Source organism: Spizellomyces punctatus (genome assembly GCF_000182565.1).
Source record: "Spizellomyces punctatus DAOM BR117 chromosome Unknown supercont1.1, whole genome shotgun sequence".
NCBI lineage: Eukaryota > Fungi > Chytridiomycota > Chytridiomycetes > Spizellomycetales > Spizellomycetaceae > Spizellomyces > Spizellomyces punctatus.
The window spans coordinates 1,572,128-1,594,535 of NW_015971537.1; the positions used below are offsets into that span (position 1 = coordinate 1,572,128).

The 22,408-nt window shown below is 48.2% G+C and overlaps 11 protein-coding genes and 1 non-coding gene across 12 annotated transcripts in view; 6 read left to right on the top strand and 6 right to left on the bottom strand.

Moving 5' to 3' along the window:
* The first annotated feature begins 12 nt into the window (after positions 1-12).
* On the top strand, positions 13-821 carry SPPG_00601 (TRAPP subunit TRS20). The gene is made up of 4 exons (XM_016748930.1): positions 13-249; positions 338-399; positions 489-574; positions 635-821. Exons 1-4 carry the CDS (start codon positions 68-70, stop codon positions 725-727), a joined length of 423 nt encoding a protein of 140 aa, XP_016612949.1. The 5' UTR covers positions 13-67; the 3' UTR covers positions 728-821.
* SPPG_00602 (uncharacterized protein) lies at positions 772-2,442 on the bottom strand. The gene is made up of 2 exons (XM_016748931.1): positions 1,246-2,442; positions 772-1,187 (listed from the first exon to the last, which is right to left on the bottom strand). Exons 1-2 carry the CDS (start codon positions 2,397-2,399, stop codon positions 779-781), a joined length of 1,563 nt encoding a protein of 520 aa, XP_016612950.1. The 5' UTR covers positions 2,400-2,442; the 3' UTR covers positions 772-778.
* Positions 2,443-2,826: 384 nt separating this feature from the next.
* SPPG_00603 (T-complex protein 1 subunit zeta) lies at positions 2,827-5,199 on the bottom strand (the record flags this gene model as incomplete). Its single annotated transcript, XM_016748932.1, has 11 exons — positions 2,827-2,911; positions 2,994-3,112; positions 3,172-3,440; positions 3,506-3,669; positions 3,732-3,974; positions 4,050-4,378; positions 4,446-4,640; positions 4,705-4,768; positions 4,835-4,975; positions 5,043-5,068; positions 5,134-5,199. The coding sequence occupies 11 exons, from the start codon at positions 5,197-5,199 to the stop codon at positions 2,827-2,829; spliced, it is 1,701 nt and encodes a 566-aa protein (XP_016612951.1).
* A 110-nt stretch (positions 5,200-5,309) lies between these two features.
* SPPG_00604 (U2-type spliceosomal complex subunit CWC24) lies at positions 5,310-6,503 on the top strand. Its single transcript, XM_016748933.1, has 2 exons — positions 5,310-6,130; positions 6,198-6,503. Exons 1-2 carry the CDS (start codon positions 5,349-5,351, stop codon positions 6,409-6,411), a joined length of 996 nt encoding a protein of 331 aa, XP_016612952.1. The 5' UTR covers positions 5,310-5,348; the 3' UTR covers positions 6,412-6,503.
* Positions 6,504-6,647: 144 nt separating this feature from the next.
* SPPG_00605 (uncharacterized protein) lies at positions 6,648-9,075 on the top strand. Its single transcript, XM_016748934.1, has 3 exons — positions 6,648-7,304; positions 7,375-8,681; positions 8,743-9,075. The coding sequence occupies exons 1-3, from the start codon at positions 6,770-6,772 to the stop codon at positions 8,770-8,772; spliced, it is 1,872 nt and encodes a 623-aa protein (XP_016612953.1). The 5' UTR covers positions 6,648-6,769; the 3' UTR covers positions 8,773-9,075.
* Positions 9,076-9,163: 88 nt separating this feature from the next.
* SPPG_00606 (uncharacterized protein) lies at positions 9,164-12,367 on the top strand. The gene is made up of 2 exons (XM_016748935.1): positions 9,164-11,722; positions 11,785-12,367. The coding sequence occupies exons 1-2, from the start codon at positions 9,904-9,906 to the stop codon at positions 11,865-11,867; spliced, it is 1,902 nt and encodes a 633-aa protein (XP_016612954.1). The 5' UTR covers positions 9,164-9,903; the 3' UTR covers positions 11,868-12,367.
* SPPG_00607 (uncharacterized protein) lies at positions 11,811-13,898 on the bottom strand. Its single transcript, XM_016748936.1, has 9 exons — positions 13,808-13,898; positions 13,618-13,741; positions 13,474-13,539; positions 13,298-13,408; positions 13,098-13,231; positions 12,714-13,032; positions 12,553-12,642; positions 12,247-12,491; positions 11,811-12,177 (listed from the first exon to the last, which is right to left on the bottom strand). The coding sequence occupies exons 1-9, from the start codon at positions 13,855-13,857 to the stop codon at positions 11,967-11,969; spliced, it is 1,350 nt and encodes a 449-aa protein (XP_016612955.1). The 5' UTR covers positions 13,858-13,898; the 3' UTR covers positions 11,811-11,966.
* Positions 13,899-14,419: 521 nt separating this feature from the next.
* On the top strand, positions 14,420-14,491 carry SPPG_10020. Its single transcript has one exon. It is a non-coding gene; the product is annotated as a tRNA-Arg (tRNA).
* Positions 14,492-14,587: 96 nt separating this feature from the next.
* Positions 14,588-17,312, bottom strand: SPPG_00608 (nuclear protein localization protein 4). The gene is made up of 11 exons (XM_016748937.1): positions 17,183-17,312; positions 17,041-17,121; positions 16,863-16,975; positions 16,638-16,793; positions 16,526-16,574; positions 16,231-16,467; positions 15,897-16,166; positions 15,630-15,828; positions 15,318-15,550; positions 15,067-15,261; positions 14,588-15,003 (listed from the first exon to the last, which is right to left on the bottom strand). The coding sequence occupies exons 1-11, from the start codon at positions 17,183-17,185 to the stop codon at positions 14,710-14,712; spliced, it is 1,830 nt and encodes a 609-aa protein (XP_016612956.1). The 5' UTR covers positions 17,186-17,312; the 3' UTR covers positions 14,588-14,709.
* Positions 17,313-17,961: 649 nt separating this feature from the next.
* Positions 17,962-18,702, bottom strand: SPPG_00609 (uncharacterized protein). The gene is made up of 3 exons (XM_016748938.1): positions 18,406-18,702; positions 18,254-18,314; positions 17,962-18,189 (listed from the first exon to the last, which is right to left on the bottom strand). Exons 1-3 carry the CDS (start codon positions 18,690-18,692, stop codon positions 18,142-18,144), a joined length of 396 nt encoding a protein of 131 aa, XP_016612957.1. The 5' UTR covers positions 18,693-18,702; the 3' UTR covers positions 17,962-18,141.
* A 122-nt stretch (positions 18,703-18,824) lies between these two features.
* SPPG_00610 (uncharacterized protein) lies at positions 18,825-20,172 on the top strand. The gene is made up of 2 exons (XM_016748939.1): positions 18,825-19,793; positions 19,860-20,172. Exon 1 carries the CDS (start codon positions 18,831-18,833, stop codon positions 19,344-19,346), a length of 516 nt encoding a protein of 171 aa, XP_016612958.1. The 5' UTR covers positions 18,825-18,830; the 3' UTR covers positions 19,347-19,793; positions 19,860-20,172.
* Positions 20,087-22,408, bottom strand: part of SPPG_00611 (uncharacterized protein) — a gene marked incomplete at its 5' end in the record, with an annotated part of 4,284 nt that continues 1,962 nt past the window's right edge. Inside the window, 3 exons of the mRNA XM_016748940.1 lie at positions 20,087-20,300; positions 20,374-22,031; positions 22,103-22,396. Coding sequence (XP_016612959.1) covers positions 20,280-20,300; positions 20,374-22,031; positions 22,103-22,396 — 1,973 coding nt within the window. The 3' untranslated portion in view covers positions 20,087-20,279. The remainder of the gene's footprint in view (positions 20,301-20,373; positions 22,032-22,102; positions 22,397-22,408) is intronic.

Below are 22,408 nucleotides of genomic sequence, written 5' to 3' on the forward strand. Positions count from 1 at the left end.
TGATCGCGTCTCATAAACTGAGTTTCCTCGTTCTCCACCTGCCAACGTCCAAACGAGTCCTAGGGCAATGGCTTCCAACTCTTACTTTGTCATAATTGGAACACGAGACAACCCACTGTACGAAGCCGAATGGGGTCCACAAGCGCGGGGTGAAGGTGGAAAGAAAGAGGAGCATAAGCATTTGAATCAGTTCATTGTCCATGCGGCACTGGATGTTGTGGACGACTTGATGTGGGGAACGAACTCCATGTGAGTCTTTACAGGACCACTGACGATGAACTTTACCGTGGTGTTGTGGAGAGTACTGTTTGCTAATGTGAACCCTGCCCATGAATAGGTACCTTAAAGTGGTAGACAAGTTCAACGAATGGTACATTTCGGCGTATATAACAGCGAGTGGTGCGTACGGCGCATGTTGTCCAACTTCTCCGATGGCCGGTTATATGGATAAAACGTATTCGGTTCCTTGTACTTGGTCATGATGGCAGGTGTCCGTTTCATGCTCTTACACGATGCAGCAAACACGGACGGAATACGCAATTTCTTTCAAGATACCCACGAACTTTACATCAAGGTATACGATTGGTCTAATCTGTTGCGTAAAGTAGAGGAGCTGAACTGATCTCCTACCTAGACACTCTTAAATCCCTTTACCGAAATTAACGCACCAATAACATCGGCATCGTTCGATACAAAAGTCCGAGCTTTGGCGCGGAAATGGCTGTAAATATCATACCCATTACTTTAATATCCATATCAAAGCTGCAAAGGTTGTTTTTCATAACTGTATTGTAAACATGCCACCTCGTCCATCCCTCATTGTTCCTTCCTGCGCCTTCAACCCAACTCTATGCAAATAATCCCGTATCGCTGGTAATACTTTAGCCTTCTGTCCACGACTGTGATGGCCTGTTCCCGTCACCGCTACTACATGTCCTCTGAAATGCTCTCTTCGCAGCTTTCCAATCGTAACTTCAAGCATCTCCACAGCTTCTGTTGGATGGAGACCGTGTAAGTCGATCATATGGCCTGTAGTATCTGAATTTGTCCCCGCTTTGTTACGCTCTTCAAAGATGCGCACACCAGCTTGTCGATGGAGTTCTTGGACGCGTTCGTTGAGACGGTGTGCACCGAGGGAAAAGGCTTTTGCAGCGGCCTTGTTGCCGGAAAGGTAGGCTTCGGTGGCTCTATAGGAAAAGTGATGAGGATGGCACCATCTGTCAGGTTTAAAACTTCTTTCCATACCTTTGAAACAGTTTATTTCGTTGTATGGCGGCGTCAATTGCTTCCTGTCTATATCGTGCATACATGGCAGCAAGTGTATCACCCGTTGACACCCACTTTGCTTCCACCAATTTTGTCGACCTACGATGAGATGTCATAGGATTCTGTGCAGACTGTTTTGCTGCCACAATAGCAGGTTGGACAGCAGGCTTTTTCTTGGCGACGTCCACAAACTTTTGGGTCGGTCCCCAAAAATCGATTTTGGGCGCTTTTTTGGAAGCCGACGGTGTCAGCGCGGGAAAATCTTCACCGCCCAATGATTGCCGTGGGCTTCCGGTCGAAGTTTGAGCAGTCTGAGCAGTCATGGACTCGATCCTTTGCACCAGTTCATTCCCATGTGTAAATAGGCACTGGTCCCCTTTCATACACGTTCCGCTCAACCAGAATTTGCACACCATTGCCTCCGGGTCATGACTAAACCAACAATCACTTCGCAGACATCGCCCTGCTAGGAAATGTCTGCAAACTTGCTTGCCGGGCTGGGTAAATGGCTGTACGATCGAATTGCCGGTACCCTCTGATTGTGTCGGTAGTGGGGAGGAAGAAGGAGCGGGCGCTGGTGGTCGAAGAATAGCTTCAACAGTTTTTTCGACGCTATATCCATTTGCAGCCAGCATATTCTGAATCTCATCAACGGGCAGATCCATGAATACCGATTGGAGGATTTCTTCTGGAGAAAAAGAATTGTATCCCTCCGACTCTTCATAGTCCAAATATGCAGCATCCCCATCTTCGCCAATATCATCAGTATCACTCGTGTCCAATCGCTGAAAGCTCACTTCCAACTCGGACCATCCACCGCCCAAGGGAGTAAATTCGGGTGCATCGACTTTGAAAACAGATTTCGTTGCTGCTTTCTTGGGGAGTGAGGTAGGTGCTGGTGGTTCAAGGGGTATATCATCTTCAATCAAACTATCCACTCCACGCATCTCGAAAGTGTCCAAGACATCCCGCACGAACTTCTCGGCGGGTTTTGGTCCCAAGATTTCTTCCGAAATTCCCAAAAGTGCTTCGCATTTTTCTACAGCGTCCAAAGGACCCTGAAGAATGTTTTTGACATATGGCTCGTAGGAATAGGGAAGCCGGTTCTGAGCCAACAGATTTCGCAGCCACATTCCCCTCCCGTTCAATGGTTTGAATTACAATGCAGTTTGCCCATTCTCCAGAAACCCCAGGACAAACGTCAAATCGCGTTCATCACGTGATCTATCCGTTAGTAAGCCTCTGGTAATTCCAGATTAAAAGCACATGCAACAAGAAAAAGCCTTTGGCACACGGCCCTAAACTGCATTGCCTGCGAATCCTAGATGCAAGAAAGACCAGCTTCATTTAGCTCAAGTCGTAGTTGCAACTATTCATTCATCAGATTGGAACTGGTTCCTGGTAGGTCAACGAGTATAAACAAACCATATCATACAATTGAACGACGAGGGGCGTAGTTCGCACACTTTTGCACACAAATAATCTCCCCCAAAACGACAATTACGCGTACACACACATCAACTCGCACTTCTATCCACACCTCGAATGTTTGATACAGTTCTACTCTACATTCGACTGCTTCAAGCTAGACCGACCCGCCCTCATCATTTCATCCACTAGCAAGAAGTTACTTGCAATGACGGCACTAACAACAAGACGCTCTTGGTTAATTATGTTCCTTCAAGGCAAAGGATCAAGCTAGAAGCAGATGGAACGCTAATCCTTACCATGAGTGCAGCATGTGACGGTGAACGCGGTAGTTGTCCCAGATACCCTCAGCTACAGGATCCAAAGTCTCACCAGTTGTAAGATCAATTCCCACAATGTGACCAGCGGCATATTCCTCCTATTGGCAGTACCTAGCGTTAAACCCTGATTGATTATTATCCACACACTCATACTCACCTGGAGGGCTACAAGAACATCTTGCACGTCAAATCCTCCATTCTGGGCTAGCACCTTGGGAATAATCAACATTGCATCCGCAAACGCTTGGACACCCATCTTGGGCCGACCTTTCACGCTGTCCTTGAACTTCATCAAGTGCGCATGCAGCGCAATCTGGAACGCACCAGCGCCAGGAACAAGATGCTCGTCCTCAATCGCGTTTTTCACGGCACGCAGACCGTCCCGAATAGCGTCATTAATTTGAAGGAGTGTATGGGCGTTGGGACCTGGATGGGAAAAACGGAAGGTTAAGTGATGAAAATCAAATGCTCATACATCAAAAATAACTAACCAGTCATCAAAATAGTGACTGATCGTGGGTTCTGCACTTCCTCTACAAAGGTGAACTTTTCCTCTCCCAACACGTGTTCGTACACAAGGCCGGCATGACCCAAGATGTCTGGGGTCAGGTCGTCTACAGAGTTTTGAGCAATACCCCCGCAGCACAGTTGAAGCCTAAAGTCCCGTTTGTAAGCAAGGCGCAGTAAACTACTGGGCAAGCAATCGAAAGATGCTACCTTTCCATGTTCCTTCGCTTAGCACGACGCAACGCCATAATGCCATTTTTCGCCAATACGTCCAGAGACAAGGGATCGATACCCTTCTGGTTGATGACGATGAAGCCCTTCTTGTTCCCGTCGCATACTTGCTTCTTCAGCTCCACAACCTTTGCCAGTTTTTGGTCCACAAATCTCCTCTCGGATTCTACCAACTTCTCTCTTTGTTCAGCGCTACTGTAGAAGAACCCAGAATTGATTTCACTAGACAATGACATTGTCACGGGTGAGATCAATAAAATTTCCAGACGTTCGACCATGGAAAAAAATAGACGGTACCTCTTCTCGTACTCCAGTGACACGTTCAAGGTCAACACAAAGGCGTCCTCAACCCGCTTTGGCATGTCTGGATGCCGTGCACCATGGTCTAATACCAGACCCTTCACTAATCTAGTGTCCGTGTCGCTCTTGTGCATCATCTTCATGATCTCAACCATGTGGAGATCAATTGGCTCGCCTTCCTTACGAATGCAGAGTACCGCGTCGACAACCGCTTCCATCAAAGCATCAGCCAGTTCTTGGCGAACTTTGGTCCGTAGAGACGTCCGTGCAACGTTCAGCAATGTTTCACGATCAATTTCCTGCTTAATCTTAAACTTCTCCAAAAACTGTTGGGAAATACAGCCGTCAAGATCAGGCAAAAATTCCGAATGCTCATTTTGGAGTAGAAGTTACCTCAAGAGCTTCTTTCTTGGCAATATCAAATCCTTCAGTGATCACACGTGGATGCAATCCCTCAGCGATGAACCTCTCGGCTTGCTTCAAAAGTTCGGCAATAAGCAATACATTGGAAGTTGTTCCATCACCGGTAACATCATCTTGCGCCGTAGCGGCCCGAGCAATCATCGCTGCCGTGGGATTCTGGATTTGCTGTTTACGCGGACTTCAGGTTTAGTGATTTGAGCGATGCACCACGCGATCTCTTGTAACTTACCATTTCCGTGAGGAGCACCTTACCATCCTTGGTGAGCTTAATATCACCCGCACCACCCACAAGCCTAACAAAGACACGGTTATTGATCGCGTCGCAAACGTCTGCGCAGACATAGATCACAAGTCCTCACATCTTCTGAGTACCCTTCGGCCCCAAGTTGCTCCTCAATACATCCTGCAGACCTCCCGCGGCAGTGATGTTAATGCTGAGGGCCTGCCCTTGGCGAGCCACCTCGGCTTTTGGGTTAGCAAGCTGTATTGCTGATGACGACCTAACATGAACCGCGGTATCAGATGTGATTGCCATTACGTGTCAGCTACCGTGTCGAGCGATCTTACATGGTGGCTAATAGAGTTACAGGGGACTGCAAAAGAGAAGAACACCAAGCTAAAATACAAGGAAGGACGATGTGCCAGGGATGGAATTCACGGGGGAATGAGCGAGGTGGTGGTCTCCCAGTTCTTTCTTGTGCAAGGTTTCGGACACGCCAGACATTGCATTTTCGATTGGACTCCTGGCCTTGGACGCGTTTATTACCATGGCAACCAAATTACTAAGCCATCTGGACGACATCTTGTTTCGCTGACAAAACTTGCAACTTATAAAGAGTTTTGAAGCGTCCTAGCAAAGACAACGTTTGAACCATGGCAGGAGAAGAACCGGCACCGGTTGCGTTCTTCAAGCGTGGGAAAAAGGGATTGGCGAATCAACGAAAACGAATACGGCTGTCCGATGATGAAGATGACCAGCCAGACAAGGTCACAGATGCTGCAACTGTTGCACGAAAGCTACGAGAAAAGACCAGCGGAGCGTTCACCTCAACTACTGCAAGTAAAAAGCGAAAGGAGGAAGCTGATATTTCAGGGGCCGATGAGAGGTCGGTTCTCGACGTTGCTTATGCCGCGAGTGGGACGGCAGCGTCGCTGAGCGCGGACATGGCGACCCGTACGCTGGACGTTGACGGCAAGGAAGATGTAGCGCCCGCAAAGGTGCTCGCTGGGGACGAAGCAGAGTCAGCAGATAACATATACCGTGGACTCTCAGCATACAAAGAGTATGTGAACAAGCGCACGGATACAGTCACACAATCGAATGCATCACGTATTCGCGCTGGCCCATTGCGTGGATCGACGAATGTTCGTATCAGTTGTCGATTCGATTACCAGCCCGATATTTGCAAAGATTACAAGGAAACAGGGTTTTGCGGGTACGGGGATTCATGTAAATTTATGCACGACCGAGGAGATTACAAGAGTGGGTGGCAGTTGGACAAGGAGTGGGAGGAGAAGCAGAAGCAGGAGAATGATCCAAATCGGTTCTTGATTACGAGTGATGATGAGAAAGACGAGGATGAAGACGAGGATGAAGACTTGCCGTTTGCATGCGTGATATGTCGAAATGATTTCAAGGAACCTGTCGTTACAAAGTACGTTCTCGTTATCATGTTCATCAATTGGACTTGCGGACTTACCTAATCCCCTCTATGTTTCCAGGTGCAAGCACTACTTTTGCGAATCCTGCGCACTCAAACATCACGCGAAAAGCCCAAAATGCTTTATTTGTGGATCGGCGACTCAAGGACTGTTTGCGCCTGCCAAGGAGCTAAAAGCCAAACTTGAAGAAAAGAAGCGGAGAATGGCGGAAAGGGAGGCAGAGATTAGGGCTCAGCATCAGGAGGATATGGAGGATGAAGACGAGTCAGACTAGTTTGTAATAACCGGCAGTTTTGTATTTATTTATATTTTTAATCCTGTACATAGTTGCGATACTTTTCATATCCAGTCGTTGTATTAACCTCCTGCGCAGACCCCAGTTGTCTCCCCTTGCACACCACGTGGTTTGATGCGCCTCATTTCCGCCAGGCGGGCGGCTGAGACGTTTCACATGTCACGTGTTATAGCTTTTGTTGTTGTCCTTTGACTGTGGCTCGCCCCAAAGGTTGAAGGCTATTTTCTTTTGCCACCTGCAAGCAGTAAACGGGACGCAAGGATTTGGTGCTGACGACGAGGTTGATTATCGTTCGGCGGAACGGTCCGCGCTCTCCTTGTCTTTTTATACGACGCAAATGGACGGCATTGCAACTGAACAAGCACCTCAACAAACAACAAACACAACCTTATCGCACAATACAGCCAACAACCCTCCAAGTGTATCCCAAACCCTTACGCTTTCCCACCTCGCGGCTCCTACGGCTGCTTTCGTTCACCTCGTCGCTGCTGCTGCCGCTGCAGCGTCAGTTCACAACTCTACTTTGACAACGCAACAGCAGCAAGCACTTACCAACCCGCAAACGGACCCGCATCCTGCAAAAATTCACGACACGATGGTTACAACACCTGGGATTGTTCATCCGCTACAAATCGGCGCTCTTGCACATTTGCAACATCAACAGCCGTCCTCAGCAAATACATCAGGAATGTCTGCACTGCAGCAGCAACAGCAACAACAGCACCTTACTGAGCCGAAACAAGAACCTGATGCTAATTCGGACGGAGGAGTGAACGCAAATGCAAAAGGAAATAAGAAGCGAAAAGGCGCATTAAACAAGCGAAAAGTTTCGCATGCATGTGTTTACTGCAGACGAAGCCACATGACTTGCGGTGAGTCCTGGGATGCGCACACGAGAATGACGTTGGCTCTCTGCGCGAAACTAAATTTTGGTTATTTAAGACGACGGTCGACCTTGTCAGCGTTGCATCAAACGAAAGATTGCCCACTTGTGTCATGACGATTACAAAACCAATGCTACGCGGACCAACAGACGTCGTTCAGTCCAACCGCCAAGTTCCGTTATTGTCACATCTCCTCCCTCAACCGCAGCCATCCACGAGTCCTCTGATTCCTCTTCACCCGCTTCTACCCCGCCTCCTCCTATATCCGCCCCGATAATGACCGCAACCACTTCACAACCGCAACAGACAGCCTCTTTATCAATGTTGGATCCTGGCCTAGCGGAAGATCTGGTCGGCTTACCATCGGATCGGGACTTGACAGCTACGGTCGCAAATGCTTTAGCTACCCTTGACCCAGTAACTATGGCACCGGCATCTACATCTGCGCTCGCCTTGGATACTGCTTTTACATTTGCGAGCATGTCGGCATTCCCTCCTGTTTTTGCTAGCGAAAGCATGGGGCACGAATTTGCCATTATCTCGGACTTTCTTGCAAGTTGGGATGGGACGTTTGATGGTACTCTTGATCCTTCTCTTGTTGACATGGATTTGGTTGATATGTCTGCACCAGGAAGTGGTTATGCAACGCCATTGGGAGCTGCGTCGTCAACTACATCTCAAGAGTCACTTTTAAATGGGACGAAACTGAGCAGCGCTGAGCGATTCATTCTCACGGCTGCTGACCCGAAAGACGGACCATCCGAAGACCGTCTTCGGTCGGTCATTAGTGCAAAGATTGAGGCTGGACTTCTCAAGCCCTACAACTATGTCAATGGGTACACTCGCCTTCAAAAGTGGATGGACTCTCACATGCCCGCCCCTTCCCGTCAGCGAATTCTCAATGTGATGGGGATATTCAGACCTATGTTTCGTTCCGTCGCGCAATCTCTCACCGATTACGATCTGGTTTTGGTGGAAGAATCTTTTGAGCGTTTACTCCTCGAGTACGACCGCGTCTTTTCGTCAATGGGAATACCGGCATGCTTGTGGAGGCGTACAGGCGAGATATGGAAGTCCAATAAGGAATTTGCCTCTTTGGTTGGAATTCCGATTGAGCAACTACGAGAGGGCAAAACGTGTATATATGAGTTGATGAACGAAGACAGTGCTGTGAATTATTGGGAAAAATACGGCAATATCGCTTTCGATGCTGGACAAAAGGCGGTTTTGACGAGTTGTGTTTTGAGGAATCCGGCGGATGATCCGGCGCCGGATGGAGACGGACTAGTGCGACATAAGGGGAAGGAAGTTCAATGTTGTTTCAGCTTTACAATTCGACGAGATCGGTATAATATTCCATTACTGGTAATTACAGATTGTTGTAGTTGGAGGAGACCATATGTATTTTCTAACCTTGCCTCATTAGATTGCTGGAAACTTTCTCATTGCGTCATAGAATGAGAGATGAGATTATATTTGCAAAGCCCTACTCGGCAATACCCAGAGAAAGACGTACATAGAAGCTGAGGGATGACGGGAATGCTGCCCGCAAGGCAACCGTACACACACTAGATGGACAACATCAACTTTTTTATTTGTACATAGTGATTGTTGGCTAGCAATAGTTGCTAATAAAGAAAGGAGGGCACGCGGGGCAGGCCAAGCGAAGCTCTCCTTGTGTTCTGCGCTTTCGATCGTGGTGAATTTCCATTTGCATGCTTACCATAAAAGGAATGTGCTAAGCTATGGCGCAGTAAGCAGTTCTCATTGGCTGTAATTTTTTTGTTCCAAGCCACATGCCTTGGGGTATAAAAGGCGGCTGCTCCCAATCCCCTCGATATTTCTTTACTTGTCTTAGGATTAACCTTCGACTCGCAACACATTATCTATACATATCACCCAATGATGAGAATTCGCGCTAAACAGAACTTGTTTTCTGAGTTCCGTGACAGATAGCGGAGGGTGTAACTGTCAGATATTCTTGTTTCTCTCGAGTGCTTGGTCTGAAAGTGGAAAATATACCCTAATTCACACCGAGGTAATCGAGCGCTAAAGTCGTTGTAGATTCGCACCATTTTGCAGACGTGTTGTATTTTATGGACACGGAACTTTTCCTGAGGGTGCGTAGAGGAGAAAACCAGGGTGTATGTTTCGCTCTTGGAGGGGCGTGCGTACATTCGCATCTTTGCAGCAGTTGAAGAATACTTTTTTTTGGCCTTTGACTCTAGTAGGATGCAGACATTTGTTTGATGCACTTGTTTGAATCATGTTTGGCGAGATTTTAAATTCAATGCCATGTTTGCAAGAAGGAAAATGGCGTGAGACAAGCTGTATTGCTCATCAGAATCTCCTTGTTGATGCATGTCAAATTCCAAAGTGAAAAACATAACCAAATTTTGGACGCCCGCTATCTCGCCATTAACGATGCGATGAGCAGCGATTTGAGCTTGTTCCATTTTCCCACAACTCGTAAGCACAGGATTTACTGGCAATTTGGGGTTTTGCCCGTATTCGCAATCTGCTAGCAAGAGTGTGTGCATTGCAGAGCCGCTCTCTGCTGCTGTCTTTGAGGCGTAGTCTCTCCGCAATGCCAAAAGGCGGAGCTGGGCCGTCATTTTACACATGCGTCAAAGATAACGATGCAGCCTCTGCGCTCAATCTCATTCAGTCCCATTTCCAACAGCAACAATCCCCGGCGTTCCCCCAAACCTTCCGGTCCCACGTACGCACTCACGAGGATCCTGTAGCATTCATACTTGATATTGCTGCAAGCATTCAGTTGAAAGAATGCACGCTGAGAGAGCAACGCAAAGTCTTACGAGGACTCGGGGAAGTTGTGGGAAAGTTGTACTTGAGCGAGGATTGGACGGGCTGGATGAAGGACCAAATGAAAGAGAGAAAAGATGAAAAAACTAAAGTACTCGAGGAACTTGACGGTAAGAACTCAGAAGACCAGTACCCCAAACGACAGAAAACCGAGCGTGCCGTTAAGAGAATTGACGACGACATTACCCCAGCGTCAACAGCTCTCCGAACTACAAATACCAAGCGATTGCTATCCCTCCTTGCAAATTATACCGAATCGCCGCTCCTTTGCCTCCTAATCCCTCCTTTCGGAATCGCATTCAATGTATCTGACCATCGATTACTGGGGCGCTCTCTTTTCGAACGTCTTTTAGCAATAGGAGCCCTTGCAGAGTGCGTGATGCTTGCAACCGACTATGGATTTTATCCCTATGTCGATCATCGGGCATTACTACTTCAGTTGGCGAGAGCAGAGGACAAGAAGAGCATAACTGTTTTGTTGGCCGGCTATACGGACCGCTTGATAACCTTTTGCGAGTTGATGGAGGAGATGTGTTCGCAAGAGTTGAAAACTATAGATCACATGCTAGGTTCGGGACATTTTGTCGGAACAGAGCATAGAATGCTCTTGAAGCAATACGCCAAGGCGGGATCTGATATTATGGCCAAGCACCGGATTGACCCTGACGCGAATTATCATTCTGTGGCAGCTGCAAGCCGACTCATGACAGTGACTTGGCTTCTGCACGAAGTCGATTTGCTCATCTTTTCTTCTCCCAACCTGGACCTTGCAGAGCTCGAGGATTATACTGATATATTTGAAACAGTGGCTACAGCAGGGTCATCGAAGCGCTGGAAAACTGTGCTGAGTAAGCTTTTTGTGGGCCATTTTATGCGGTACGAGAAGACAAGACTTTATGGTGCCTTTCTATCCGAGTTGCTGCAAGTACGAGATTTTTATGGTCAAATGACAAAAGTCACTGTGGAGCCAACACCGGAATTTCATTCCGTCCCGGCACACGGAAAGAAGATGGACATGTACCTATCGGATGTGCCAGTGGAGTTTGTGAATACGTTAGAAAAACTTGAGGTTTTGAACGGACTGATCTCTGAGCGAGTCGTCAAAGTCGGAATTGACTGTGAATGGGCGCCGACGGCATTAAGAATCACTGCGGATACAGCACCACCGGCTATCCTCCAGATTGCATTAGATTTAAATGATGCAGACGAAACGAGTCCCGTCAATTCCGCACCACGCAGAATTTGCCGGATTCTCGATCTTATCCACCTTCCGCGCAAGGATCTATCTCGCACCCTCGAACGTCTTTTCACTAGCCGCACCATCCTTAAATTGGGCTTTGACTTCTCGCATGATCTCTCCCTCCTCCGCACCATCTTCCCGTCTCTTCCACCACTTGCTCAAATCCCGCGGTTTGAAGACTTGTGCAAGTATCCCGTCAACGGTAACAACCCTACCAAAAAGCACAAAAACAGCTTGAAGAAGATGGTGGAGCTGATACTCCATAAAAGGTTGGACAAAACTGTGAGAATCAGCAACTGGGAGAGAAGACCATTGAGAGCTAGTCAATTGAGATATGCTGGTATGTTTGTCATACGAGATCGCGTTGGCGGCCTGGGTACTGATGGCTTTCTCCATTGGCAGCTAATGATGCTATTGTGCTATTGGATTTGTATGATAAATATCAGACCGAGAAGGTGTCTGACGTGAAGCCTGTTAATGTTTGATGATAATTTTTGTATATAGGTGAGATAGCTTTTATATCTGACGAATCGGTCACATTTTTCTTTGCTGTCAACGTTACTCTACACCCGTTTTGTTTGCATCTATATAGCCGCCCTGAGTAAATCACAAACCTTTTTATGTTCACCCCAATTCTTGACCTGACAAGGTCTCGAGCAGTACCATTCGCTTTTACACCTCGAGCACCGTTGTGTAGCAGTATGCGTTGACCGGTTTGGACAATCGGGGTTGGCACATTTCGGTGCATCAGGCAAAAGTGTCGAGAGTGTCGGGTGAGTATATGTTTCGGCAAGTCTGACGAGGAGAATGATATGTTGGTATATTTCATCGTCATTGGCCGCGCATTACAATGTGCCAGTTTACCCTTTGACAGTTTCTTCATCATCATCTACCAGTCTCGTCAAAGTACTCTCACCAATCTTTTCCAGGTCCACATTCCGCAAAATCCCTTCCATGACAAGAGGCACTTCTTCCACAAATCCGGTCAACAATGTACCGGTTGTCCCTGGTTCGGGGGGAGTGAAAAGGGAGAGTTCTTCGAGGTATCGGAGTAAGGAGGTCAATGGGGGAATTTGGTCGAGGACGGTTGCCGTGAGGTGTGGTTTGAGCTTTTGGGTAGCGATGAGTTTTGCTTCAGGATGAGGTACGGCGATGAATGGAAAAACCTACTTTGAGAACAACCGCATGGTTGTGGGTGTTGAATTGGTATTTTTGGCGGCATTCATCGGTAAGAAGCAAGTTGTATAGTGCTAGCCATGTCTAAGGGAGGCAAGTATTCACGTCTTTGGCACCATACCGATACACGAGGCGTAATGCACATGTCCACCCACCTGCGCTTCCCATCCGGTTACCCTCTCAACATCTTCCCCCACAACCTTTCTCCATTCACCACCCTCTCCAAATCTCTCCAGAATCCATGCCTTCCCTTCCCGCCGTCTCCTCTGCCACGGTGCGCGTTCCATAACCCATACTAAAGCGCAAATCATATCGTGTTTACCCAGCAGCCGCGTAGTTAGGGTGTACGGGAGAGAAGACAGATGGGTCGTTAGGTGTCGGATGAGCGAGAGGCTCGAGAGGTGAGTTGTTAAGGGAAGCGTGGTTTGCGCGCTGGCCAGTGGATGATCTTCATCGATGGCCTGCGTGTCGTCCCTTCGTCCATGAGCAGAAGGATGAGGAGTTCGTACCATGTCTTGCCCAAATCGCGATAAGCATACCAGCTACCCAAAGCTCCAATCTTTTTTGCGCAATAATCCACTAAATCAACCAATGCATCTGCACCCGCTTCACATGCCGCAGAATTAAATAACACAATCTCAAGGAGGTTGAGCACGGTTGCTTCGTGGTAGATCTGTCCAACATTGCTCGTTGAGAACCGCGATGAAGAAAAGAACTGAACCATCAACTGGGTACATACAATAAAGTATAGCTTCAGCGTATTCGCTCGCTCAATTTTACTTTGAATCAGAGGCAGTATTCGAGTTTTCCACGCATCAATCAGCAACAGATCGTGGACAATCGTTTTAATCTGTCCCAACAGAGAAAACGTCAAACGTCATTGCAAGTGACGATGAAGGTCCAATCACACAGCACCTTGTTAGCCAATATGAGACCCTCAGTGACAAACTCCTCGTTCATTTTCTGAGTATTATAATGGGCCTAGAAGAACGAGATAAATTACCAACCAAGAATCCCATTCTCAAAAGGTGACTACGAGCAAATAGATATAGCTCATACCTGCATATTCAATCGCTCAATAACTTGATGCTGTTTCATCCACCCCTTTGTTCCAACATCTTCCAATGCAAATTCCCGAAGCCCTTCGATCAAGTGGTGGGATTCATACTCGGGGAGAACGGGACTGTGTAGCGGGTTCCTGAGATATTAGATCCAGTGCCTTTTTTAATGGGAGCAATGAATAACATACACGTCATCGGTAGGTGCAGAGCTGGATATATTACTTTGTGTTGTCATCATAATGGGCAGAAAAGTAAGCTAGAGGTTTAGATCAAAACTTGTTCTGCAAAACATATCTTCAACAGTTTGCAAGGGACGCGCAGCTAAACGCGCTTACTAAACTCGCGTCTGGTGCGCGGCTGCATGAAGCCTGCTGAACTGCTAGGAAAGTAAACGATCGGTCTAGAGCATACCGCAATGGACGATTGTAACGATACGTACCAACCAAGTCACTAAAAGTACAGCAAGTTCGATTTGGTATCTAATTTGGCATCAAACAAAGTTCGCTAGATTAAAAGGTACCCCCGATGTTCAATAGTTTGAAGACTTGGTGGGGAGGTAACCCCTGCAGAAGTCCTTTACGCGAGAAAGATGGATATGCATGTGATTGCCATACACGATACATGTATCCATTTTACGGACTGAAGGTGACGTTGACAGAGGATTAATGGAGATATAACTTACGGTATTCGACGATCGCGGAAGGTAGTGGGTGGCATTCCGCCTGCTTGTCGTTGAAACCCATACCATCCTTTGACTTGTAATAGCTACTAAGAAATGCTATCTTCACAACTGAAGTACCGGGCTTGTAGTGTAGTGGCTGCATATTCCCCTCCGGAGGGAAAGGTCCCAGGTTCGATCCCTGGCTGGCTCGCTAAGTTCCAGATGCGCGTCATTTTTTGCCGATTTAAAACACTCGCAAAGCGACATCTCAGCTCATGGATCTACATGCAGTAATGGCACAATTGTTGCAAGTTTTAAACTATTCATCTTCAATATTGGTGGGTATTTGAAAATTTGAACGGCCAGTCAATCACTTGATCAACTGCTCTTGCAAATGCTTTTCTTGCAAATGGCCGCAGTATGCTTATATTACTCCTTTGGTAAACCACACATTTCACATGTATCAGCCGAACCCGCATTATTAAATGTGCAATATTTGCAAGCCCACGACGCCCCAGTACTGCTTGAGGCTCTCGTCGCTGTTGCCGCCGAACTCGCTCCTGATCCAGATCCTGCATCCATATAGCTGCCCACTCCTCCTCCATGGGCACCGGCCTCGTTCAATATCATCAGTAAGGTTTGCCATGAACTTTGATGTACGAGTTGGTTGGCAGTCTCTTCACTGTGGTTCTTGGCAATTTGGTATACCAGTTCAAAATCCGGCTAAAAGTGACGAACTTTGAGATATGCTAGCCCCGAACTCCTTGACCAAGCCTTTCCACTTACCGCTTCTATAACATGTAGATGCTTTAGATATACCAAGGCATGGAAATCCGAAAGTGCATCTGTAAGCTTTCCAGTGCTGAAATGTCGTTGCAGTGCCGCAGTGTCCTGGATCTCGACCCCTCCGCGATTCTCAATTGGAAAATGAACAGGTGAAGTAAAAAATGGACTTGGATTTTGCGGAAATCCATGTGTGACCTGAACATGATGTTTAACACAAAAATAAAACAGACGTAGACTTGATGAATACTCACAGTAACTAAGAGATACTCCACTGGAAAAGTTGGTCGCGCGGCATCCTTCACCATTATCCCATACTCGTTCTTGTACTTGTAAAAGACTTCCGGTACATATTGCTCATTTGTCGATTGCTTAACTCTCATCAGTGAAGGCTCCACAGATGCCTCCACAATATCGTCGCGGACCATCGCCATTGCTGTATTTGAAACCTGGAAACTTGATATATCAATACCCCCGTCCTCGTTACCTAAATATAATTGCCATCAATCGGATGTAAAGACAGTAGCGACATATCGTAAACATGAAGAAACTGCACGTAAGCTCACCAGTCATGACACAGGTGACAAATCTGCTGCCGAACTGGCCAGTTGCAGACCACTTGCTGGGTGTAGGGTACTTTAACTGCATTTGAGCTGCCAGAATGCACTCGGCAGATGACAAAAAGTATGATTCGCTATGTCGTTTGCAAATGACAGTTCCATTCCCTGTCCCATCATCAGTGAGGTCCGTGTAAATCATTCCGACCTGTTCCAGCAGAACGTTAAAGGTGGGGCCTGACAATTTTCGGCGCGGGTCATCCAGCATTAGTGTACCTTTGTAAGCCCCAGCTTTGTGGCCACCTCATCCACTGATGTCTCTTCAGGATTAGGCAAGGTCAATTGCAACCCGTCATACGCCCCTTCTTGCGGAGGTTCGTAAATAGCTGTAACCACGGCCTTGACACCCAATGGCACCTCTGAATACTGCTCAAAGCGTCCATATAGATATCCAAATCGCTGATATCCAGATGATCGCCAAAACGTCAAAAAGTTCTCTATCATTCCTGCTGTTTCGAATTCGATATGGTCCACCATTCGAAAGCTCTGATGCACGGATTAGGAACCGATGGGCATCTAAATGATTTCGAAACTTGGTTTTTGACATTACCTGGCTTTGCAGCGTAACGGCTGACGGCTGGCATTTCGTGCAGATACCATTGGGCCACGATTCGTGACCTTTGCTGGGACAGGGTATTTTGACCTTTAGATCCATCTCGTCAAGAGGGGGAAGGAACTGGGAGCTTGTAAGGGGGGCGGTTTTGTTTTGATCCGTAATTTGGCGAAGATATGCATGGAACGACATGTGCTTGATCTTATTTTCCTCTAGATATTTCGCGTCCCATGGCTGTTTCATATGAGAATGTCAGCAGCCGCCTGGTGAAGCAGCCGCGACAGAAACGTACCTGTAAGGGCATGCAATACTCGCACATCCCGGATGTCCCGTGCTTGCAGCTACAGTCTAATGAGCATTTTGCAAGGTATAATGAAGAATGAAAGATGTGCATGTCTACTCACAATCGTGGATCTCTGCCCCGTTGAATAGTTCCCTCCTGTTTCGCCATATATTCGTCTATCGGGTCTTGCACAACAGCAGCGGTAATCTTTTTATCTTCGGTAGGGGCTTGCTGTTCCTCTTCTCGCCGATAGGCAGTGTACAATATATCGCCATGTCTGGATAATCAAGATCCAAAAGTCCATCAATGCTTGTACATTCACAATATTGAATACATATAGTCGTACCGAAGACCTATCTTTCCAACCAGCGTCCCCTTTTTAGCGTCAATGATTTTCTGGCCCTTCTCGTCCGCAGAGAGCACAAGAGTGGTTTCCGATATTTTTAAAGTTTCTGCAATCTTTTGCTCACTCAGTTGGTGAAATTCCGCTGCCTCGCGACTGAACAATGCGACTGAAAGCATACCCTTTTCCTTAGCACTGATATGTCGTCTGATGCTTCGATATTTACACGACCTTGCCCTTCAGCTGATCGTAGACGAATAATCTACTCGGGTGAACAGCACTGAGAACCTAGAACCGTGAAACACTCCAAATCCAGGACGCACCATTCTTTTTTGTCAAATTCTCAGTAAAGGTGACTGCTTCTAACTCGTTTCTCAACAAAATTGGGCCGTCCTATGGCTATTTTCAAAAGGATGAACGATGAAAGGAAACTGCAGAAGTCGTTTGGAACGCGAGAAGTTCATCTTCCCAAGTGACGTGGCCTATTGGGCGGCGCAGTCACAAAGGAAATAGATCATGTGACCTACTGGGAGCTAAGCCTTTTACTTGCGAACTTCGTTTTTGCTGCTTGGGGGTGTTGATTGTAGGATCTTTTTGCAGTCATTTCCAAGCTTGCAGCATGATTATTCCAGTACGGTGCTTTAGGCAAGTAACAATACGGCAGCCATCTTCTTGACCTTTTCAGCCAACCTTCGATGTCCACAGCTGCGGTAAAGTCGTGGGTGACAAATGGGAAAAGTATTTGTCACTGCTTCAAGCCGACTACAGTGAAGGAGAGGCGCTTACACAGCTTGGCCTAAAGCGGTATTGCTGTAGACGGATGGTGCTGACGCATGTCGACCTCATTGAGAAGCTTTTGCAGTAAGTAGATATTCTTGGAAGCTGCTCAAGCGCGCAAGACTGCAGCACTGACGCAATCTCTCGCTGCCAGCTTTGGGCAGAACACGAAACGAAACTGAGCTCGGACAGCCATTTGTGCATTGATCAATTGGGAGACGAAGTCCACGGCCATGAGGATTACAACCCAGCATAATCAAACCTCGGTACGAGACGTACGGCATGGTGGGGTTGCGGCGAGAAACCAGAATAACCAGAAGGGAACTGGATTGTAAATAGACGTATATAATCATTAATCGCAGAGATACGGCATTTTTGCCGACGTAGAGTGGTTTTGACCAGTTTGGCCGTGCTCTTTCTAAATGCAAATTAAACGGGTAGACATGTTCGACTAGGGGTAACGACTATCCACAAAGGGAATTGATAATGTACATGTGGGAATGGATCAGAATGGAAGTTCAGGTTTCGCAGCTTCTTTCGCTTTGCGCCGTTCCTATAAACGGAAAGCCCACATTGGTATCAAAGCGACTGAAGATCAATAACGTTGCAATCCACACCTCCTTCCATGCGGCAATGCGTTCCGGCATTTTGGCCATATTTTCCGCAATTTTCTTCTCCCTACGATACGTTGATTTAGGTCAATAAGAAAGATGCAAAAAGTTTGCGAACCAAATGAGGTATACTCCTTCGCTACTCCTCCTGGACACACCTGTTGTATTGCTCCAGCTCCTTCTTTGTCCCCTTCGGCTGCACCGCTTTGGCTTTGAAGATCCCACCTACTTCCGCCGGTAGTCCAAGGTTCGCCACAGAATCAAGCCCAGCCATTCGACATGCTTTGCGGATACGCCCCTGTTCTCGAATGCCAATTCGCGGGGGTCTTACCGACCCGTCAAGGGAAATTGTTTCGCGAAACGCTGCTGGCGGAGGAGGGAATGCAATTTGTTTGAGAATGTGGTCCGTGGGCATGCGCGAGGGAAACCTGGCGCCAATCTTCATTTTGTCCAGTGTAGGGATTTAGAAAGATCGCAGTGGCAAAACTGGCAGGCGGGGTGAGCGCTGGATGTTACCATGGCAACTTTACGTAACGTCGTCGTGCAGCTGTGATGGCGGACATTGCCTTTGCTGGCCAAGATCATGCCTCCGACATTGCTTGATCTCCTCTCAACGACCCTTGAAATATCTTCCTCAAAGCCCCGTCCGCGTACCCCGATTCTGCATTATCTACTTACACGATATCTGCCACCTCCAGATATCTTGCGTGTCCTCCAAACGACTGACGTTCTTCACTCAGAGCGCCGCCACTGCCCTTCTGGGGAGCTGTGGTGGACCCTGGCCATCCTAACCGATACTGGGCATCCGCCAAATCGCGGTATGCGACCTGTTGAGCGCCGACGAGACTGGAAGAGAGTATGTTTCCAGCGATATAAAGACGACATGGCACGCCGCGACAGGCCTGTTCCTGTAATGTCGTCAACAGCGAAAGATGCATATGTTTCCGAAATAATGGAGGCATCGTACACCCCGCGAGCGAGAGGGAAACTGACTGCCGAGGAAAAGCAGGAAGCTAGGGCATGGTATAAAGATCTGCGAAATAAGAAAGTTCGAGGGAAAGGGCCTGAGAAGGACCCAAGGGAATTCTTTACGGTATAAAAAATCACCAGCTATTTTCACCGTATTCAGGAGATTGCCGTGCGTAGCTTATATGTGATGACTTACTGGCGGCAACTGGGGCCATACCGGCCTTGTACGCTCGTCGGGCCTGGTACGGCCCCCAGGTCCCTAGTACTTGTCTAGCTAGTTGCATGAGAGCAGAGCGCATCTAATGTGTCTTTCCGGCGAACACAGGCTCCTGGAGATATGGTTGACGCGAGCCGCTGAAAAGGATCCTTAATGTGGGGGAAAGCGTTCGGGAGCGTGACGCTGAGGTCGCGATGACCGACCGACATGTATACAGCGCGAACACATACGAATTTGTGTATCTGGGAGCTCTGTTCCGCTCAATACAACCCCGTCGCTCGTGATGCTCAATATTGAGATGTTGATATCAATCTGCAATTCAGATGAAAGGGAGCATAGATCATCCACTCGGTCCATGTAGTACGTACGGTAACCATCATGAGAGCACTGACACCGAGTGACTTTTTTTTTACACCGACACAACAGGACAAATCCGTTTGTTGCCTGCAATGCACGTCCTGCGAGTGACGAAGCACCTCTGCTAGGTAAATCCAAAGACGACCAATCTTTTTCATGTCAAACGAGTTTTCTAGTACAATAGACATCATCAAACAGATATTATTTCACATCAACCAAGTTATTTAAAAATAAAACACGGCATAACGCGAAACCAAAGGTGTCTTTCGACCGTACTTAAGGAAAAAACATATATCCCTTGCTTTATTTACAGTGTATACAAAACTTGCACTTGGCACGTATTTACAGCAAAACATTCATACATCCAATAGATGTACTTGTACCGACAGACGTAATCCGCAGACAAACTATCTATGCTTTTTCACAATTCAAACTTGAGTTCTACCCCAGCGGTTGCAGAACTTTAGGGATGCTCAGGTGCCGAGGAGCTCACGCATCGACACGATGTTGCTATGGAAAAAAAGGTATATTGTTAAAGGTGGTGGAACGGAGACCCAGTAGATTGAAAATACTGATGTCTCACCTTATTTCCTTGCATCTTTTGCTCGGTCAAAAGCCGCAACAGTCGCTTCAACAGCCGCAGCTTCGCTTTCCCCTTCGGAGCCGCAGCTTTTGGGGCCGCAGTTTTTGCAGCCGCTTTGGGCGCCGCCTTCGGAGTTGCCTTCGGAGCCGCCTTCGTTACGTTTGCTTTCGAGGCATCTTTACCAGCTGCTTTCGCGGCGTCTTTTCCAGTTGCTGCTCTTGCGGCATCTTTACCAGGTGCTTTCCCGGCGTCTTTTCCAGTTGCTTTGGCGGCATCTTTACCAGCCTTTGGAGCTGCCTTCGCGGCGTCTTTACCAGTTGCTTTTGCGGCATCTTTACCAGTTGCTTTCGCGGCGTCTTTTAGAGCTGCTTTCGCGGCGTCTTTTCCAGTTGCTTTGGCAGCGTCTTTTCCAGCCTTTGGAGCTGCCTTCGCGGCGTCTTTACCAGCTGCTTTAGGGGCGTCTTTACCAGTTGCTTTCCCGGCCTCTTTACCAGCTGCTTTCGCGGCGTCTTTACCAGCTGCTTTCGCGGCGTCTTTACCAGCTGCTTTCCCGGCGTTTTTACCAGCTGCTTTCCCGTCGTCCTTACCAGCTGCTTTCGCGGCGTCTTTACCAGCGTTTGGTGCCGCTGCTTTCCCGGCCTCTTTACCAGCTGCTTTCGCGGCGTCTTTACCAGCTGCTTTCCCGGCGTCTTTACCAGCTGCTTTCCCGGCGTCTTTACCAGCTGCTTTCCCGGCGTCTTTACCAGCTGCTTTCGCGGCGTCTTTACCAGCTGCTTTCGCGGCGTCTTTACCAGCTGCTTTCGCGGCGTCTTTACCAGCTGCTTTCCCGGCGTTTTTACCAGCTGCTTTCCCGTCGTCCTTACCAGCTGCTTTCGCGGCGTCTTTACCAGCGTTTGGTGCCGCTGCTTTCCCGGCCTCTTTACCAGCTGCTTTCGCGGCGTCTTTACCAGCTGCTTTCCCGGCGTCTTTACCAGCTGCTTTCCCGGCGTCTTTACCAGCTGCTTTCCCGGCGTCTTTACCAGCTGCTTTCGCGGCGTCTTGACCAGCTGCTTTCGCGGCATCTTTACCAGCTGCTTTAGCGGCATCTTTACCAGCTGCTTTCGCGGCATCTTTACCAGCTGCTTTAGCGGCATCTTTACCAGCGTTTGGCGGGGTCACCGTTGCCTTTGCGGCGTCTTTACCAGCAGCTTTTGCGGCGTCTTTGCCAGCGTTTGGCGGGGTCACTGTCGCTTTTGCAGCATCTTTACCAGCGTTTGGCGGGGTTACCGTCGCTTTTGCAGCATCTTTACCAGTTGCTTTTGCGGCGTCTTTGCCAGCGTTTGGCGGGGTTACCGTCGCTTTTGCAGCATCTTTACCAGCGTTTGGCGGGGTTACCGTCGCTTTTGCAGCATTTTTACCAGTTGCTTTTGCGGCGTCTTTACCAGCTGCTTTAGCGGCGTCCGCGGCGTCCTTTCCAGCGTTCGGCGGGGTCACCGTCGCTTTTGCAGCTTTACCAGCGTTTGGCGGGGTTACCGTCGCTTTTGCAGCATCTTTACCAGCTGCTTTCGCGTCTTTACCAGTTGCTTTTGCGCCGTCTTTACCAGCGTTTGGCGGGGTCACTGTCGCTTTTGCAGCATCTTTACCAGCGTTTGGCGGGGTTACCGTCGCTTTTGCAGCATCTTTACCAGCGTTTGGCGGGGTTACCGTCGCTTTTGCAGCATTTTACCGTCGGCTTTTGCAGCATTTTTACCAGTTGCTTTTGCGGCGTCTTTACCAGCTGCTTTAGCGGCGTCCGCGGCGTCCTTTCCAGCGTTCGGCGGGGTCACCGTCGCTTTTGCAGCTTTACCAGCGTTTGGCGGGGTTACCGTCGCTTTTGCAGCATCTTTACCAGTTGCTTTTGCGGCGTCTTTGCCAGCGTTTGGCGGGGTCACTGTCGCTTTTGCAGCATCTTTACCAGCGTTTGGCGGGGTTACCGTCGCTTTTGCAGCATCTTTACCAGTTGCTTTTGCGGCGTCTTTGCCAGCGTTTGAGGCGGTAACAGTCGCTTTTGAACATC

Excerpts from the sequence above, each read along its gene's own strand:
- SPPG_00601 (XM_016748930.1), top strand. The coding sequence starts at position 68 with ATGGCTTCCAACTCTTACTTTGTCATAATTGGAACACGAGACAACCCA. Across the intron at positions 250-337 it reads ATGTGGGGAACGAACTCCAT|GTACCTTAAAGTGGTAGACA; the intron begins GTGAGTCTTTAC and ends GCCCATGAATAG. Across the intron at positions 400-488 it reads GGCGTATATAACAGCGAGTG|GTGTCCGTTTCATGCTCTTA; the intron begins GTGCGTACGGCG and ends TCATGATGGCAG.
- SPPG_00602 (XM_016748931.1), bottom strand. The coding sequence starts at position 2,399 with ATGTGGCTGCGAAATCTGTTGGCTCAGAACCGGCTTCCCTATTCCTAC. Across the intron at positions 1,188-1,245 it reads CGAAATAAACTGTTTCAAAG|AGCCACCGAAGCCTACCTTT; the intron begins GTATGGAAAGAA and ends CTTTTCCTATAG.
- SPPG_00604 (XM_016748933.1), top strand. The coding sequence starts at position 5,349 with ATGGCAGGAGAAGAACCGGCACCGGTTGCGTTCTTCAAGCGTGGGAAA. Across the intron at positions 6,131-6,197 it reads AAGGAACCTGTCGTTACAAA|GTGCAAGCACTACTTTTGCG; the intron begins GTACGTTCTCGT and ends CTATGTTTCCAG.
- SPPG_00605 (XM_016748934.1), top strand. The coding sequence starts at position 6,770 with ATGGACGGCATTGCAACTGAACAAGCACCTCAACAAACAACAAACACA. Across the intron at positions 7,305-7,374 it reads ACGAAGCCACATGACTTGCG|ACGACGGTCGACCTTGTCAG; the intron begins GTGAGTCCTGGG and ends TGGTTATTTAAG. Across the intron at positions 8,682-8,742 it reads GGTATAATATTCCATTACTG|ATTGCTGGAAACTTTCTCAT; the intron begins GTAATTACAGAT and ends TTGCCTCATTAG.
- SPPG_00606 (XM_016748935.1), top strand. The coding sequence starts at position 9,904 with ATGCCAAAAGGCGGAGCTGGGCCGTCATTTTACACATGCGTCAAAGAT. Across the intron at positions 11,723-11,784 it reads TAGTCAATTGAGATATGCTG|CTAATGATGCTATTGTGCTA; the intron begins GTATGTTTGTCA and ends CTCCATTGGCAG.
- SPPG_00607 (XM_016748936.1), bottom strand. The coding sequence starts at position 13,857 with ATGATGACAACACAAAGTAATATATCCAGCTCTGCACCTACCGATGAC. Across the intron at positions 13,232-13,297 it reads CGCTGAAGCTATACTTTATT|ATCTACCACGAAGCAACCGT; the intron begins GTATGTACCCAG and ends AATGTTGGACAG. Across the intron at positions 13,033-13,097 it reads ATTGGAGCTTTGGGTAGCTG|GGACGACACGCAGGCCATCG; the intron begins GTATGCTTATCG and ends TCATGGACGAAG.
- SPPG_00608 (XM_016748937.1), bottom strand. Across the intron at positions 16,167-16,230 it reads CCGTTACGCTGCAAAGCCAG|AGCTTTCGAATGGTGGACCA; the intron begins GTAATGTCAAAA and ends TCCGTGCATCAG. Across the intron at positions 15,004-15,066 it reads ATCTACATGTTATAGAAGCG|CCGGATTTTGAACTGGTATA; the intron begins GTAAGTGGAAAG and ends CGTCACTTTTAG.
- SPPG_00609 (XM_016748938.1), bottom strand. The coding sequence starts at position 18,692 with ATGAAGATTGGCGCCAGGTTTCCCTCGCGCATGCCCACGGACCACATT. Across the intron at positions 18,315-18,405 it reads GAGCTGGAGCAATACAACAG|GGAGAAGAAAATTGCGGAAA; the intron begins GTGTGTCCAGGA and ends AACGTATCGTAG. Across the intron at positions 18,190-18,253 it reads GCATTGCCGCATGGAAGGAG|GAACGGCGCAAAGCGAAAGA; the intron begins GTGTGGATTGCA and ends TTCCGTTTATAG.
- SPPG_00610 (XM_016748939.1), top strand. The coding sequence starts at position 18,831 with ATGCCTCCGACATTGCTTGATCTCCTCTCAACGACCCTTGAAATATCT.